Consider the following 18,421-nt stretch of genomic DNA (forward strand, 5'->3'; position numbering starts at 1 on the left):
ACTGTTGCGTTTCCCGTTCCCAAGCAGGCTCGCCCACACTCATGTTCACGTGCCGCCTTCCAAGAAGAGGTAGGCTTTTTCGCAAAACGCGGGAGCGTGGTGGTTGAGCTTAAACACCAGGCGGCAAAGAACCAAACCGCTGGGCAAATGACGAACGACCGGGCTTTATAACTGTCTGGCTGTTCCCTATACTTCAAGTAGAGGGAACAGCCACAGACAACTAGTCGCTCGTTCGGTTAGTCGAATGCCTGCACACCTTCACACTCAGGTCACGTGCATCTAAAAATATGGGTTTACCTGTGGAATTCGGCAGCAGTAAAGCTTGCCCGTGTTCAAGCGCGACGTGTGAAAATATCAGAAGGGACTAAGTTTGGGCATGTTGGTTATTCATCGTAATGCAAGTAACATAGCGCAGTAAGGACGAGGAACTAGTCGAGACAGGACAAGCGCTATGTATGCGCTTGTCCTGCCTTGACTTGTCCCTCGTCCATACTGCGCCCTGTTACTTGCATTACGGTGAAAATATAGTCTAATATTCGTAATGCGATTACAAGTACAACGCAAGCGCTTCATTCGCACTGGGATGACGTACGTGACCGGTCTCAGTGGTCGAACTACATCCCAATTTCAATCGGAGAACTGAAACAGTTCGCGCAAAAAAAATCGCGCAAATGCGGCAATAAGGGCGGTTTTTATCACATCAAAGCGCAGGAAAGGTGTGCCGTGTGAGTGATATAACAATTATGTTTATCACACGTGACTGCAACATATATCGCAGTTCAACTAGCACGGAAGAGTGGCCAGTCCTGTTCATTCATTTGACCATAAGTCCACAACCAACTGACTGAAAAACTCGGAACTACGACATTCTATCGAGGAGACAGGGATTAAAGGCGCCCTTTCGGCACACGTATATAGCAAAGCGCGCAAAGGCACAGGGCACACGTTGAGCCTATGCAGGGACTGACCAACGATTCTCCAGCGGCGTCCACTTCGTAGGCGACCAGCTTCGCAGTCAGACCAGTGCGGATGATGAGGACGAGGAACATGCTCTGGAAGTTCCTTTCGTTTCGGAGGAACACTGTGGCATCAACGATGTCATCTGCAAAGCGTGTACCAGAGGGTGAAACATTTGTATATCCGAATCGTGCCCAACATGCTTGCGTTAGTAGCAGTATAATAGCACGCAAATTCACGTCACCGGCTCTAACGAGAACTACATGATCAGGGTCTAACCGTAAGTAAACGCAGTGAACAAATTAGGAACACGAAAATTAGCACAAATCAAGGAGATGTAAAGTCATCTGGCACAACACGATCGAGACAAAGAAAACGATACTGCTATAAAAGCCAAATATTCGATGTATAAGCGTACGTGGAACATTTGAAGCCCCTGACCGCGTTGATATTTTTGTTGTAATTGTGACAGATAACCACTTCAAAATTCAGTTCGAGAATCGGCAAATGAGCTTCTGAGCAGGAGAACTTCGGAGCAGCGCTAGTGTGCGCCGTGCGATGAACGTTCAGCGTGTGCTGCATTATCCAGAAGGCCCCTGTGGATTGATGTGGAATACTCAAGGGAACATTTGCACTGTTGGACAGACATTCCCAAACATTGGTGCAATGATGAAAAAAAGATGAGCGAGGTGAAGAAACTGTACAGATTCGTACACAAGTGAATCGATTTGCCTCACAACGAAAGTCCGATTCCTTGCCAGTCATCCCAGTGAGAAAATTCACTGTAGATGACAAATACATCAGCTAAATACCTCCACGAGAACTTATTTCCATGCATATTTAGCCACCTTTAATCCCCTGTCGACCGTGACTGCGCTACGCGATGAGTTTACGCTAGAGGTAGATGGACACCCAACAACTTAGTGTGAATGCCTTCTACGCGCACTGTCGAATAACGCTTGCTTACCGGATCCGGAGCTGAAGCGGAACATGGCGTTCCGAGTTAGCAGCTCCGCGTTCGGGTTGGTGAATCGCCAGAGGTGAACGTTGTTTCGGGCCACAGCCATCACGTGATCAGAGTGGTTGTGATGCAGATGCGTCCAGCGAACGGCACCGTACACGTCGGTCTTCACTCCGGAAAGCATCAACTTTGTCACTTCCAGCTCTGAACGAAAAAGGAAAAGTCGGCAATCAACAAATAGAAGCGAGTACTACAATTTAACGCACTATTGAATATATACACCACGTAACCAATTCTACTCCAGAATTTCCCTAAATTCTTTTAATTTCCTTAAAAGGACAATAAAGACACTAAATCACTGCAGTATGGCCAAGTAGGCACGGAAGACTGCTAATATATATACATACATATACATACATTTTAGGATCACATATCATAAGAAGCCAACAATGACACCAAGGACAACATAGGGGAAATTACTAGTGCTTATGAATGAAAAAATGAAAAACGACAAATTAATGCAAATGACAGGGGACGAAAAACCAGCTTGCTACCACGGCGCCGTTTCCAATTCACTTTCATGGGTATTTATGCTTTACTACTAGAACTAGCCCTGGGAGAGTTACCCAGCGCCACCTAAATCCCCTTAAACTTCGTAGAGTAGCGACACGATTTGAAGAATGCCGCCGCCTCCTCGCGCGCTCTGGCCGAGGCCGACGCCGCGTCGCTATTGGCCTAATAGCATCACGTGGGCCCTCGCGCCGTGCATCAGCGCCATTTTTGCTCGAGAAGCGTCTACGGAGTGGCGAGGAGCGCATGTTGGCGCCGTTGCTACGCTCGAGCAGTGTAGGCAGCGCGACGGTCGAGGAAGATGCGCGAAAGGGAGGAGAAACTAGGAGGAGTGAAGGCGGAGGAGGAGAGTGTCAATGCTTTACGAAGTTTAATTAAGGGGATTTAGCGCCACCACTCACAAACCTTGGCGGCGGATGTGGAACATCCTTTCTGCCGCAGGCGTCACGAGTGTGTGATCTTTTTGGGTGAAGTCATCATCAGCAGCCTATTTTATGTCCACTGCAGGACGACCGCGTCCCCTCCGATCTCCAATTAACCCTGTCCTGCGCCAACCGATTGCAACTAGCGCCCGCGAATTTCCTAATTTCATCGCTCCATCTAGTCTTCTGCCGCCCTCGACTGTTTCCCTTCTCTTGGTACCCATTATGTAACCCTAATGGTCCAACGGTTACCCAACCGGCGAATAAATCCACATGCCACCTGAAGGCATCAATGTTCTCGGACTCTAGACCCTCGTTAGCTAACACTCCCAGGGTAAGTTCTAGTAGTAAAACAGATACCCAAGAAATTGGATGGGAAAACACCGCCGGGGTAGCTCAATTGGTACAGCATCGCACGCGTAATGCTGACATAGGATTGTACCCCGCCTGCGGCAAGTTGCTTTTTGGTCCACTGTCACTTCCATTAATTTATCATTTGTTTAATTCAACTAGTAAATACAAGTAATTTCTCCTGTGTTTTCCTTGGTGTCATTGTTGGCTTCTTACATTATGATTAATAAAAATCGGGCACCTCGGTTATCCCCCTTCTCGAGAGATTATATATATAACTTGCTAATGTCAGATAGCTTATTTCGCATGAAAATTTGTTTATTTTTATCGATAAGCAGTAAACTAGGTCCGAGCAGACCACGTCAAATCATGACGTCACGGCAAGATGGTTCGATAACTTAAAGGCGGCGTCGCCACACGCCTCTAATTTTAGCGTTTTTTCTGGCTTCTGAAGCGTCTTCTAGCAGTAAGAGTGACTTCTTTTTTAGTATTATAAAAATAAGTAATATACCACTCTCACTTTGCTGCATTCACACGACGGACGTGATCGCGGACGAGTCAGTGACGTGACGCGAGACATTCATAGGATCACTGCAGATAGCATCCGCACGACAGAGGCTCACCACACGGATGAAGCAAGTCTGTTCCAATTCCAAAAGTACGGCTAACACGGTTCCAAAAGTACGGCTAACAATACGGCTTTCCGCCGTATCGCTAAGCGCGGTCCGAAGGAGCATTGCGGCCAGGACCGGTTTACGGGTGATCACGTGATGTGCAATCTGCAAGCTCAAATCGCAATTTGCTCCATCGTGTGTATACAGCTTAGAAGAACTTATTGGGCGAGTTGGTGCATATTGAATACAGCTCGAATGAATACAACTCAAATTTGCCAACCACATTAGTCTCTTCATTCACTTTCATTTCCCTGCTCCCGAATTCTACATTTAAATTGAACAGAACAATTCGCTTCCCTGTGATTCCTCTGGCTTCCTTGTCCGTTTTCACATCTTAAATGTTTCACAATGTGCAGCACTGAACTGATGGCTGCGAGACGTTCTTGGGCTTGAGCCTGAGCAGACGACGCTATAGGCGCGTGGATGTGTGCGTTCGCACGATCTCGTTCAACGTCTTGTCAGCTGACGAGTAGTCTCGCTGCTCTGTATAACGTAAGATGACTCAGTCCTTCCGATTAGGGACGCGACATCGTGCCAATTCACGTTATTCGACCAAGCGTATCGGTGTTGCGTGAACCAACGCGCTTTTGCAGACTACACGCTCTAGAGGTGCTTTGCGTATAGGTCAGCAACTGTTTCTGTACGGCAGCATCAGGCGAATTACAGTAAAGAGCAAAAGCATCACGGGCGACGGGCACATTGGCGGCGGCCATTTGTGATGTAATAAAATGCAGAAAAATGCAGTTCCGCTTCTCAGGAGACTGCATCAAGGGCACCCTACACCAAAACAAAACGAGCGCAATGGACTTTTTTTGCATGATTAACACACGCTCAACTATTTAAGATTCCTCATCCTACCCAATAGAATATTCGCTGCTTGGACACCGGCTGAATTGCCGATATAGGACTCTTACTGCGTTTCATAAAAAGGGAAATTAGAAAAATAGCGTGCAGCTACCACACTGCTAAGTTACCAGTTTTCTTGATCCTTGTACAAGTTTCTCACATTGCTATCAAAGTTCAGTATTAGAGGTAACCGGAACAGACGCTTGGTCAATACAGGCGAAAGCAGAAACGCCCCAACTCATGCATCCGAGAACTGACAAAGATGTCAAAATAAATCGCTGCGAATCCATTACCGTGGCGGGCGTGTACCTTCGCGATCTCCGATGCTGGACTTTGTCCTGAAGTTGGAATGCATGAGTCGCTCGTCACCGACGAACTGCGGAACGACGCTGGAGCTCGGATAGGACGCCGGCGCCGTGTGGCTGCGAATTACTTGCAGCGCAGCCTGCGACAGCCGGGACTCCATCGCAGCAGGCAATTCCGCCTGAAAGAGAGGGGAGAAAACGTGTTGCCAGGGGTTTTAGACTGCTAGTTCAAACGCTAGGTTGACCAATTGAGTTTATTCGTAGCGTATCATATGCTGTTCTAATGCCTCAAAATTCTGATTTAAGCGGGAATTTTAACATCGTGTTTTTGGTACGCTGGAGAAAGCTTTCAGCAGAATAATTACCATACTAATTAAGGTATAACTCTAATGACCTTTCATTTCTACAAATGTGCACTCTATGGCCAGAAAGAAGAACAAATAGTTCTAATTTTCCTAAGTACGAAACTGTAGGCACTGCACGGGTCACGAGAACTGTCAATCCGGGCCGAGGACGAGCCAGAGCTACCGCACCCCGTGACAAATTACAAAGACATCCAAATGTACAGAGGCGGCAGATGTAGGCTTCCCCGTCGGCATCCGCAACTCAGCCGAAGGCAGCAAACGATCGTGCGACGCGCGCAAGCGGGGTCGCTAGCGCACCCCATGCTCTTGCACAAGATGTTCCCAGCAGAGCATGACACTTCATGCCCGTTTTGCAGACGATCGGAAGGCACTCTAGCACACATCCTTGCAGAGTGCACTAAGCTCAAACCCCCCCCCCCATCCCCCCCCCCCCAGCGATGGGAGACCTTGTTGTCCAGCCCCGACCTACCGACCCAGCTCGCGCTGGCGGCTAGGGGCCAGGAACTGCTGGACGCATATGGGACCTGAGAAGAAGGTTCCACCCCATCTGGTGCCAGCGTGCACCAACATTTACTAAGGGCTCAGTAAAAGTTTATTCTCTCTCTCGAACTAATTTTCACCACCCGGGCTTCTTTGGCGTGTACCCAAGGCAAAGTGGACGAGCGCTTTCATATCCAATCTCCAAAATGCAGTAGCCGCGGTCGGGAATTCACCCCGCGACGCTGTGCTAAGCGGTATAGGAAACACCTCGAGCCACCGAACAGCGGGTGGGTCACTTGCTTTCTGCAGTGTTCATATATACGTGCAATCGCGACACCCACTTTGGTCCAAGGGCCGCCCTTGTAAAACAGTCACGCTTGCTCACGAGAGCCACGCACATGTACGGTGCACACGGTATTGTGCCCTCGGATGCAGCGCCGAGACGAGTAATAACAGCTTGCCACCGAAGCTGTGCGCTCTCAGATAAACTTAATTGCTAACTGGAAGCTGTATAGCCCAAGAAATTTCAGGTCACAGGCGGAAAGTAATGAAATGTGTTCTGCCAACGCGGGAGGACGATCCTCAAAAAACACGTATCTACAAAGCGGACGCATTGTTGGCATTATGTTCGCTAACGTAATTCCTGATAAGCAGAGAAGACTAAGGCCGCTTATGGCTAGCACCGAATATAATGTAGGCCGCACACTTCCGGAAGACGGGGGAGAGGGGGAGAATGAGCTGAATAGCTCTTTTCGGCTACTTCAGTTCACTTGTGGAAGCAAACGTTCAATGCCTACAGGTACTTACATGCAGTACGCGGCAGATCTAAGACACTTTAAAGCAAAGGTTCAATAATAACTTTAATTGAAAGCTAACGGGGAGGACATACCTGCACCAGCAGTAAGATGCAAGCTGGACGAAGATGAACAGAAGAGCACTTCAGGTAGTTATACGATGCGCACGTCGCATCGATACGTGCCCGAGCTAACAAAATCACACTGCGCCCAGGATTCCGGAAAGGAGGCCTGAGTGAATAGAGGAAAGTTTCTAATGGAGTACGCTTATTTGCTCACCGCTGCAGCGCAGTTCCATAAGCACGCCAGGAATGCCCAAAGTAGGTACATCTTCAGGTCGTCCATGCACGTCAGCCTCCACGGCTTCGTCGGAACAGCGACCGCTGCAAGAGGACCGCGAGTGCCTCGTTTTCCGTTCAGCATTCTCTCGTCTTTTTGGCAGAGGCGTACACAAGGGCTCGTCGTCTGCCCTTGAACTGTCGCGCGAGTCTTCCGAGTTTAGAGTCCACCAGAACAGCGCACTGTTCCAGAAGACTGCCGCGGGGTACCGCCGCGACGCCGGACAAAGATTGAAACAGCGGCAACGCCCCTTGGCTAGTTTTTAAGTGAGCACCTGCACATTGTGGTAGCCAATCATCGTTCTCCAGGGCCGGCCGACGTCAGGAGGAGCGTAATCGTGGATGACGTCACGTTTATTCGGCGGTAGAACTGCAGTGAATTCTTATCACTTTTTTGTGATACTTCCGGACGGTGAGTGCAGCAGTTTCTTTTTGCTTGGTAGCCATAAAATTGAAAGGTGAACAACAAGTCCGCCCTGCACTATTTCCGTCCTGTAATCCTATCCATAACGAAGCGAGCTTTATAGCCATGAAAATGCAACATGTGTTCTAGTCGTGATTTCTTTCCTTATACGGAGACCATATTGTACGGGGGAATACGGGAAAGTGTGCCGAGCTTGAGGTCTTTTTTTGTTTTTTTTTATGTATACACAATGTGTCCACTTGTACAGCGAACTTTCCATGACACGTGACCCGAAAAAAGTACAAATGCTAAGATGGGCTTTCGCACTTTGCTGTTTACCGATGGCTTTTATGGCGCCACAGACATTGTCGTTTGTAGAGAAATTGGAGAACAGTTACAAGTACTTCATAAATGTGGTTTTAAAGAATTGTAATGCATATCTGAGTTCTAAAATGCGTGTCACTTTATGTAAATTACGGTTAACTATCCGTTGACAAACACAGTACTGGAACTGGAATCTCCTTACCAAGGATATAAAACAATACAATACACTTAACAGATTGTAGTAGTAGCACTTAAAGTAGACTTACGATTATTTTAGTTGAAATTACTGTGACGCTGATAATCAGTCGCAAAATTATAACAATAAGTATTACTCATGTCAGGCCGTACGATGTTCGGTCTGACGACCAAACATCGTTTAGGTCTTAAAATCGTATCTTGCCGCTATGTTTTTTTACTATTTGTTTTTCTTTGAGCAGCTTGGCTAACGTTAGCTAGGACACACGGTGTACTTCCCTGTAAGACCGGCCATTGCATCAGCTGAGAAAACGCTTTCATATCTTGTCAACGCGTACCTGCCTCAAATCTTGGTCTTTTTCCATGTTTACCATATGTATATGTATAGCGTTCGAATATTGCCGAATAGTGCTTGTTCACGCGCATTAAAAATGGTAATTTTTGCTATTACTCTTCCTGTAGCATACGTGTGCTGTTAGGCGCTTGATGCGCATTCTTTGGGAAATCTGGCGTGGTAACTAAAGTGTTGCAATCTAAAGCATTTTAGATGATGTAAATGTGTGCCCGAAAATTGTCTTGCAGGTTGCGGCCCTTGAACCACAAATGTATCTGCGATGTATGAATGCGTTCCTAATGTCTACAGCTGTTGTAATCGCGCCGCTGGCACGAGTTGTTGGGAACTCGGCGCTGACGCCCGTTGTTGCACCTGGGTCGCAAGCCCCAAGGGTAGCGTTGGCCTGGCGGCCTGGGGTACAACTGGAAGCATCCGAAGGTCCCGGCAAAGCATGAGTCGACTGGTAACAACAAAACAACTTGTTTATTCTAACATCGCAAAGAGTTGGCGGTCAGGTTGACCGAAGTAGAGAGACGGGAGTGCACTTTACTCAACAGAAGAAATCGGAGCCCTCCTTTGGCGTCCGGGGGCAGCTGCTTTTATACTCTCGCAGTTGAGGGCAAGAAGGAACCCCTCTATAGACGAGCACGTGACGGTGCCGCTCGGGAACAATGGGATAAGGTGGCGCAGCGTCGTGTCGGCGCCACTCGGACCCCCCTTGCTTCACAGTTGTTGGGAGCTCCTCTCCCCGGCTGCCGCGCTTCGACAAGCGTGGGCACAATGGGAAGAGGAGGAGGAGCAGCCGTCGTGTCGGCGCCGCTCGGACCCCCTTGCTTCACAGTTGTTGGGAGCTCCTCTCCCCGGCTGCCGCGCTTCGACAAGCGTGGGCACAATGGGAAGAGAAGGAGGAGCAGCCGTCGTGTCGGCGCCGCTCGGACCCCCTTGCTTCACAGTTGTTGGGAGCTCCTCTCCCCGGCTGCCGCGCTTCGACAAGCGTGGGCACCAATATGCACATACACTCACACACGCACATGAAGACACGTGGCATCGGAACATGCCTGGACGCGCTTGGCAGGGAGGCGTAGCGGCGGCGCCGAACGGGCCAAAATGTCTGCCGCTTTGTTGCAGCCGCGCCGGCTAAACCGCGCGTCGTAGGTGAAACGTAACACAGCCCATGCTTTGACTTAAGAAAAGTAGACGGCCTATATATTTTATCACACAACCCTTATGTGTATCGTAACAACTTGACATACGACGTAGTAGTTCTGCGGAAACCTGACATACAGATCTTTTTCAATCCCCACATCAATATTTGTTTTAGCAGAGGATTTACTTTGGTTTTTCTAAGACAGAATTACATTTTCGCATTTGTTCAAACTATAATTCGAACCTATCATGTTTGCAGATCATATGTGTGTATCTACTTTGGATATTTTCTGACACAATTTATACTTAATACCTACCTCCACTGAACGAGATCAGCAAATGCTTCCTGACGCTTCGTATCCCGTTCATGAAGATCAAGCGCCTGATGCACGGTTGGTCAGTTCGGTATCGTCGGGCAAATCGTTAACGTGCCGGTGGAAATTATGCGAATCCCACGCACTGTGTGAATCTATGTAAGCGAAGCTTAGTATTGTTGCGTTTCGCCTGCGACACGTGGTTTTGCCGGCGCGACTGCGGCGGGGCGGCAGACATTTTGGCCCGATCGTCGTCGCCGCAACACTCATCGGCAGGTGTTTCCAGGCGCGACTGCGGCGATGCGACCGCAAAAGATCATCCTCTCATTCCAGTCATTGTGCCCGAAACAGGCGATGCCAAAGCAGGGACCATCCTCTCATTCCAGTCATTGTGCCCGAAACAGGCGATGCCAAAGCAGGGACCATCCTCTCATTCCAGTCATTGTGCCCGAAACAGGCGATGCCAAAGCAGGGACCATCCTCTCATTACAGTCATTGTGCCCGACCGGCAGCGCTACAACAGGGTGCTACGAGATCGTGCTCGACAGGGTGCTACGAGATCGTGCTCGTCATGGTGCTACGGCATCGCTACGACAGTGTGCGTCACCATTAGCCCATTGTACATTCACGTGCTCGTCTTTTGAGGGGTTCCTTCTTGCCCTCAACTGCGAGAGTATAAAAACAGCTGCCCCCGGACGCAAAAAAAGGAGGGCTCCGATTTCTTCTGTTGAGTGAAGTGCTCTCCCGTCTCTCTACTTCGGTCAACCTGACCGCCAACTCTTTGCGATGTTAAAATAAACAAGTTGTTTCGTTGTTACCAGTCGACTCATGCTTTGCCGGGACCTTCGGATGCTTCCAGTTGTACCCCAGGCCGCCAGGCCAACGCTACCCTTGGGGCTTGCGACCCAGGTACAACCACGGGCGTCAGCGCCGAGTTCCCAACAGATCGTACCAGCAGTCCGATCCAATCAACTGTCTGCCAGCGGTGAGATCGCGACAACGGAGGCCAGCAGCGAAGAGATGCAGTTGACTGTATGCTGAGCAGCTCAACGACGATCCGGGAGCAGTGCAACGAGCCCTGTGTGATGACTGGTTGCCTGCAGCGGAACGACTGCGCTGGACTCTTGGCTGCGAGGTTTGGTGAGTGCGGGACTTTCTTCTTCTGAGCTTTGCCAGGCTTTTGTTAGTGTCAGAAACAGAGCTGGTAATTGTGGTTGTCGTTGCTGCCGGGTTAGTTTGCGGCAAGACAATAGTAAGCAGTAGAGAAAGCAGCATTCAGAGCAGCCATGGATTTGAAGTCGTTGCGCAAACCGAAATTGTTGGAGCTTGCAAGAGAGTTGGGTCTGGATGTCTCAGACAAACTAAGAAAACCAGAACTGATAAAGGCTATTCTTGAGTTAGAGGCTGAGGATGACGAGCTGTCGGAATGCCTTGAGACCATTGAAGAGAGAGAGACTGCAAAAAGACAGGAGCGCGAACTTAAAGAGCAAAAAGAAAAAGAAGAGCGCGAACGTAAAGAACAGAAAGAGCGAGAGCAACAAGAGAAAAAAGAAGAGCGTGACCGTCAACACGCTTTGGAAATGAAGCGTCTCGAGATAGAGATGGAACGCGCTCGTAATGGAAGTCAGGCACACGGTGCAGGAGAACGAGTATTGTTCAAAATGACTGACCTGATGCGGCCGTTTAAGCTTGGAGAGGACATTGGTTTGTTCCTGGTTAACTTTGAGCGAACGTGCGAGAAGCAGGGGTTCTCTCGGGAAACGTGGCCACAGCGCTTGCTCACTTTGTTACCCGGCGAGGCGGCCGACGTAGTCGCTCGCTTGGATAGAGAGGAAGCAGAGGATTTCGACAAAGTAAAATCGAGTCTGCTAAAAAAGTACCGGCTGTCTGCGGAGGCGTTCCGTCGGAAGTTTCGGGAAAATGAGAAAGGCAGAAGTGAGTCATATACAGAGTTTGCGTATAGGCTTATGTCAAACATGCAGGAGTGGCTCAAAGAAGAGAAAGCGTTCGGTGACCACGATAAAGTTCTGCAGTGCTTCGGGCTAGAACAGTTTTATAGTCGGTTACCGGAGAACGTGCGATACTGGGTCTTGGATAGGCCAGACGTGAGTACGGTGGCTAGAGCCGCTGAGCTAGCCGAGGAGTTTGTGACGCGTCGGGCTCGCGGAGCTAAGGACGGTCAAAAGGGTGAATTTGGCTCGAAGTTTGAGAGGCCGAAGTTCACACCCATGAGAGCAAAGGGGGACACGCGTAGTGCGGATGCGAGCGAAAGCAGTCCGACCAAACGTAAAGAGACGGCGGCAGCCAAACGCAGAAAGCGGTTCGAGATGAGGCGAGCGGGCGTGTGTTATACGTGCCAGAAGCCGGGTCACTTTTCGGCGCAGTGTCCGGAAACAACACCAAAAGTTGTGTTTTTTTCAATAGGCAGCACTGACGAGAACATGAAGCTTCTCGAGCCTTACATGCGAGACCTCCTCGTGAACGGGAAAGAGTGCCGAGTGCTTCGCGATTCCGCAGCTACGATGGATGTAGTTCACCCGTCTTACGTAGAACCCCATATGTTCACGGGCGAGTGCGCGTGGATCAAGCAAGCCGTGGAAGCTCATAGCGTGTGTCTGCCGGTAGCAAAAGTGCTTATTGAAGGACCTTTCGGAGCGCTTGAGACGGAGGCGGCAGTGTCATCTATGCTGCCACCCCAGTACCCGTACCTATTTTCAAACAGGTCCGATCACCTCCTGCGCGAGAAGGGGCTTTTGTTTGGTGAAGCTAGTGTTCAGGCCTTAACCAGATCGAAGGTTCGGGAGCTCGCTGCAAAGGCGGTAGTTGCGGGGCCGACGTTATCAAACAACGAAAAAGGGTCAGAGGCGCAGCAAGCTGATATTCCGAGCACGCCCGAACTGAATAAACTTGAGTCTGTAACGTTAAAGGCGCCAGATACTGGAGAGGAAATGCCCGACGCGGGAAAGTTAGAAGAGCTATCTACTGATTTGCTCATCGCGCCTACGTCAGACGGACTTGATAGGTTGCTAAAAGTCAGCCGGACGGCTTTGATAGCCGAGCAAAAAAAGGATGGCAGCCTGGAAAACGTGCGCTGCAATGTCAAAGAAGGTATCGCCAGGAAAACTGCGCGTTTTGTGGAAAGAGGTGGAGTCCTGTACCGGAAGTATCTAGACCGCAGAGGAGTGGAGTTCGATCAGCTGATCGTGCCTCAATGCTATCGTCAGGATCTGTTGCGCTTGTCACACGGGGGTTCGTGGTCCGGACACCTAGGAGTTAAGAAAACTAAGGACCGTCTCTTGCAAGAGTACTATTGGCCAGGGTGTTTTCGGGACGCAGACCATTTCGTGAGGACATGTGACACTTGTCAGCGGGTGGGCAAACCAGGGGACAAATCAAGGGCGCCGTTGAAATTGGTACCTATCATAACGGAGCCTTTTAGACGGCTCGTTATTGATACAGTGGGACCTCTGCCGGTAACAGCCACGGGGTACAGACACATTTTGACTGTGATCTGCCCAGCGACAAAGTTCCCTGAAGCAGTGCCGCTTAAAGAACTCAGCTCAGTTGAGATAGTTAATGCACTACTGTCCATATTTGCGCGAGTTGGTTTCCCTGCGGAAATCCAATCAGATCAGGGCACAGTGTTTACTAGCGCTTTGACGACAACTTTTCTCGAAAGGTGTGGGGTAAAGCTGCTACACAGCTCAGTGTACCACCCACAGTCGAATTCCGTTGAGAAGCTCCACTCCGTCATGAAGCGCGTGTTGAGAGCGTTGTGTTTTGAACATCGAACTGACTGGGAGCTGTGTCTGCCTGGGGTGATGTTTGCTTTAAGGACCGCGCCGCATGCGGCTACGGGGTTTTCGCCAGCTGAACTGGTGTACGGTCGCTCGCTTCGATCTCCGCTTCGCATGCTTCGAGAATCGTGGGAAGGTAGGGGCGACGACCCAGTCGTGGTGGAGTACGTGCTTAAGCTCCTCGAACGCTTAAGAAGGGCACAGGAGTTGTCAGGTGAAGCAATGACAAAGGCCCAGCAGAGGGCCAAGGTTTATTATGATCGGACAGCCAGGGCCCGTCGTTTTGAGGTTGGCGATGAGGTCATGATATTGCGCACATCGCTAAACAACAAACTAGACGTGCAGTGGGAGGGCCCAGCGCGAATTGTTCAGAAACTGTCGGACGTTAACTACGTGGTAAGTCTGCCAGGAAAGCGGAAAGCACAGCAAGTTTACCACTGTAATCTGCTCAAACCTTATAGACAAAGGGAAGCAGTGGTGTGCATGATGGTAAACGTTCCTGAAGAGCTTCCGGTCGAGCTTCCGGGACTAGGCTCAGTGACGAACAGGGAAGACACCGGTCAAGTCATTAGTGACCTTATCAGTAAAGCACCGCTGTCGCCTGAGCAGAAAACCGAACTACACCAGCTATTACAAGAGTTTCAAGGTCTGTTCTCTGAGAGGCCTGGTAGGACTTCGGTACTTACTCATGATATAGAACTTACCTCCCCAGAGCCAGTACGATCCAAGGCGTATCGGGTGTCACCCCGCCAGAGCGATATTATGGAGGCTGAGGTAAAGAAAATGCTACAGCTCGGTGTTATTGAGGCAGGTGAGAGTGATTATACCTCCCCTTTGATTTTAGTTGAGGTACCGGGCAAGGAACCTCGTCCTTGCGTCGACTACCGCAGGCTTAATTCCATCACTAAGGATCAAATTTATCCGATCCCTAACATCGAGGAGCGCCTTGAGAAAGTTAGTAGCGCTCAGTTTATTTCCACCCTAGATCTTGTCAGGGGTTATTGGCAGGTTCCACTTACAGAAGAGGCTAGTAGGTATGCGGCGTTCATTTCACCAATGGGAACATTCCGTCCTAAAGTGTTGAGTTTTGGTTTGAAGAACGCGCCATACTGTTTTTCAAGTCTCATGGATAAAGTGTTGCGGGGACAGCAAGAATTCGCTTTACCGTATCTAGACGACGTAGCGATATTCTCCGCATCCTGGTCTGAGCATATGACACACTTGCGGGCAGTGCTAACCCGCCTGCGCGAAGCAGGCTTGACAGTAAAGGCTCCTAAGTGCCAGTTAGCACAGGCCGAGGTTGTCTACCTCGGTCACGTGATTGGTCAGGGTCGTCGCCGCCCCTCTGAAATAAAAGTGGCCGCTGTGCGAGACTTTCCGCAACCGCGCACAAAGACCGATATTCGGTCGTTCTTAGGTGTCGCCGGCTACTATCAGAGGTACATCCCTAGGTACTCTGATATCGCGGCTCCCCTGACGGATGCTCTAAGAAAGACAGAGCCTCAAACAGTCGTCTGGGACGAGACAAAGGAAAGAGCTTTTAGCGCCCTAAAGAGTGCCCTAACAAGCCAGCCTGTGCTACGATCGCCAGACTATACAAAAGGGTTCATTGTTCAGTGCGATGCTAGTGAGCGAGGCATGGGCGTTGTACTGTGCCAACGGGAAAATGGAGAAGTAGAACACCCCGTCCTGTATGCTAGTCGTAAGCTGACCAGTCGTGAGCAGGCGTATAGCGCCACCGAGAAAGAGTGTGCGTGTCTCGTGTGGGCCGTTCAGAAATTGTCATGCTATCTAGCCGGCTCGAGGTTTATCATTGAGACGGATCACTGCCCTCTCCAATGGCTGCAGACCATCTCTCCCAAAAATGGCCGCCTCCTGCGCTGGAGCCTCGCTTTACAACAATATTCCTTTGAGGTGCGTTACAAAAAGGGGAGTCTCAACGGTAACGCCGATGGCTTAAGTCGAAGCCCCTAACGTAGGAATCAGCCTCAAAATTGTTTGTTACTGATGTTTTTTTTCCTGAGGCAGGATTTTTTTAACATATTGCTTTTGTTTAGTGTTTCAAAGTGATGATATGCTTTCTAGTGCAAGTTTTCAATTTGTGGACGCGTTCTGAGTGATGCTAGACTACTGTAAGGAACTAGGCAGTGGTATAAAAAGGGGAAAGAGCCTGGCAGGGCTTAGTGAGGGTTGTGCCGTGCTTGCGGACTGAACGGTTGAGTTTCAGCGTAGTTCTAACGCTTACCGGGAACGAGAACAAAAATGTGAACTCTCCCGAAGTCACTTTGCAGTGTCCCGTGCGAACCTGAACAAGAGAACGAGGCCTTCTCTGTGCGCTGCGCTCAAGAAACGTCGAGGGACGCCCGACTTCGGTTATGAGCATCATCGAGCGACATCCCTCCGGACAGCGGATGCAGTCCCCTGTCCATCGGGATCTCCTTCCCCCGGCGGGGCGGTCTGTTGCGTTTCGCCTGCGACACGTGGTTTTGCCGGCGCGACTGCGGCGGGGCGGCAGACATTTTGGCCCGATCGTCGTCGCCGCAACACTCATCGGCAGGTGTTTCCAGGCGCGACTGCGGCGATGCGACCGCAAAAGATCATCCTCTCATTCCAGTCATTGTGCCCGAAACAGGCGATGCCAAAGCAGGGACCATCCTCTCATTCCAGTCATTGTGCCCGAAACAGGCGATGCCAAAGCAGGGACCATCCTCTCATTCCAGTCATTGTGCCCGAAACAGGCGATGCCAAAGCAGGGACCATCCTCTCATTACAGTCATTGTGCCCGACCGGCAGCGCTACAACAGGGTGCTACGAGATCGTGCTCGACAGGGTGCTACGAGATCGTGCTCGTCATGGTGCTACGGCATCGCTACGACAGTGTGCGTCACCATTAGCCCATTGTACATTCACGTGCTCGTCTTTTGAGGGGTTCCTTCTTGCCCTCAACTGCGAGAGTATAAAAACAGCTGCCTCCGGACGCAAAAAAAGGAGGGCTCCGATTTCTTCTGTTGAGTGAAGTGCTCTCCCGTCTCTCTACTTCGGTCAACCTGACCGCCAACTCTTTGCGATGTTAAAATAAACAAGTTGTTTCGTTGTTACCAGTCGACTCATGCTTTGCCGGGACCTTCGGATGCTTCCAGTTGTACCCCAGGCCGCCAGGCCAACGCTACCCTTGGGGCTTGCGACCCAGGTACAACCACGGGCGTCAGCGCCGAGTTCCCAACAGATCGTACCAGCAGTCCGATCCAAACAGTATGCTGTTTGCTTTGATTGACGATAATTAGCGGTGATCTCGGTGGCGAATGTGTAATTTCTTCAGCGTTTAGTCCAACACGAGAGTGGCGAGTTGATGTTAGACGTTACCTTGCCTGCACCCCGGCTCTTTGTCTGCGTAGTTCACAGAACACACCGGAAGACGTGTTTACTTGAGGCGCTGTTGAGTCATTGTTCGTAATCTCTGAGAGTGGAGCATTATATTCGCCTCACATGACACATGGCGGAAACCTGACACCATTGCCAATGGCAATTGGTTGTGTCGGAAACACCACGGAGGCACACAACTCGTACTCTGTTGTATGAATGTTTGTTTATTAAATGCCTGCAACGTCGTTCTGGACGCAGTGTCTGTTAAAGTAGTTTGTAGCCGCCTGGAACTGTCGCAGCGCCGTTTGTGGATCAGGAGGAGACGCGTCTTCCATGGCGGTGTCGGGGTGTAGTTGACCATCTTCATCATCCACTTCGCTCGATTGACTTGTACTTGCTCGGCTTTCCGCGGCAAGAAGGCGGTCACGGCGCTTCCGAGCTTTATTTGCCTTGGTACCTGGAAATGCAGCGAGTCGCTTCAAACGCATTGCCTCTCTTGCGTTGGCCCATCGCGTCCCTGGACTCTGTGGTGCCGGACGCGCCTCGCCGCCCTGATGCATGCGACGTATACGCTCAGCCTCCCTTGAGCGCTGCCGCACGTCGCGTGTTGGGAGACATTGGTTTGGCGAGATGAGGCGTCCTTCCCACACGATACCGCAAAGTAAACTGCCGCCACTGCCACCGCCACACCACACCCAAGCAGACGGTCGCCACGCGCGCCTCGCGTCAATGACGTCAGGCCACACAGCGCCCAATCGGGAGGCCACTTCAAGCGCCTGACGACAGTGACGTCAGGGCGCACCGTCGAACACACGGCCGCCACGCGTGCCGATGTGATGAGTCATCCCACGTGGCACCGACCCACCCCGACACCCGCACTTGACGACAGGGACGTCACGCAAGCGAGCCAACCAGAAGGCGCACACCTACGCCTAGCGACAGTGACGTCACGACACACAGGAGACCAATCAGGAGGCCGGAAAGCTGTGACAGTTTCTGCTAATGGCAGATGACCTTGACAATGAGCCATTAAAGGCTTCCGCCTTAAAATTGTTTGCATACATTGCAAATATACATTCGTGATCTGCACCATGTTTCGCTGCGTACCGAAGACGCTCCTGTTCCGCGCGACGCTTCTTTCGGGCCTTCATGTCTTCGACGCTGAGTGCACGCTTTGGAGCCATTTTGCTGGCGCATGCTTACGTGCCCCTTGTGCACACGCGACCAGCACGCTATTGAGACGCCAGCTCCAAGCGCTCTCTTGAAGTTATGGACGATTGTAATGTTTATACCGCAGCCCAGCACCTGCATTTTTGTCGCATAGGAAAACAAGCACAGCACGTGCCATACGCACAAACTACGCACCTCGGCTTGTGGCGGCGCCGGCCGGGATGCGTAGTGTCCCTGCATCTGCTACAGGAACATTAAGAATGCACGGAGGCGAGCGCCACCTGGTGGTATTGCAAAAAACCCAGCGGCATG

General features: G+C 50.6%; 1 protein-coding gene across 3 annotated transcripts in view; it reads right to left on the minus strand.

The window, feature by feature from the left end:
• The window catches only part of LOC142564157 (uncharacterized), a 263,799-nt gene that overhangs the window by 35,241 nt on the left and 210,137 nt on the right, over positions 1 to 18,421 (minus strand). For 2 of the 3 annotated variants that reach the window (XM_075675032.1, XM_075675031.1), the window contains exons 1-4: positions 7,005 to 7,298; positions 5,091 to 5,265; positions 1,925 to 2,122; positions 969 to 1,102 (exon numbers count right to left, since the gene is read on the minus strand). In XM_075675032.1, the coding sequence (XP_075531147.1) occupies positions 969 to 1,102; positions 1,925 to 2,122; positions 5,091 to 5,265; positions 7,005 to 7,148 (651 nt within the window). In that variant the 5' untranslated portion in view covers positions 7,149 to 7,298. Of the gene's footprint in view, positions 1 to 968; positions 1,103 to 1,924; positions 2,123 to 5,090; positions 5,266 to 7,004; positions 7,299 to 18,421 lie in introns of those variants that run through there. The other variant, XM_075675033.1, reaches the window with a different exon arrangement.

This window comes from Dermacentor variabilis, chromosome 11 (genome assembly GCF_050947875.1).
Source record: "Dermacentor variabilis isolate Ectoservices chromosome 11, ASM5094787v1, whole genome shotgun sequence".
NCBI classification, from domain to species: Eukaryota; Metazoa; Arthropoda; class Arachnida; order Ixodida; family Ixodidae; genus Dermacentor; species Dermacentor variabilis.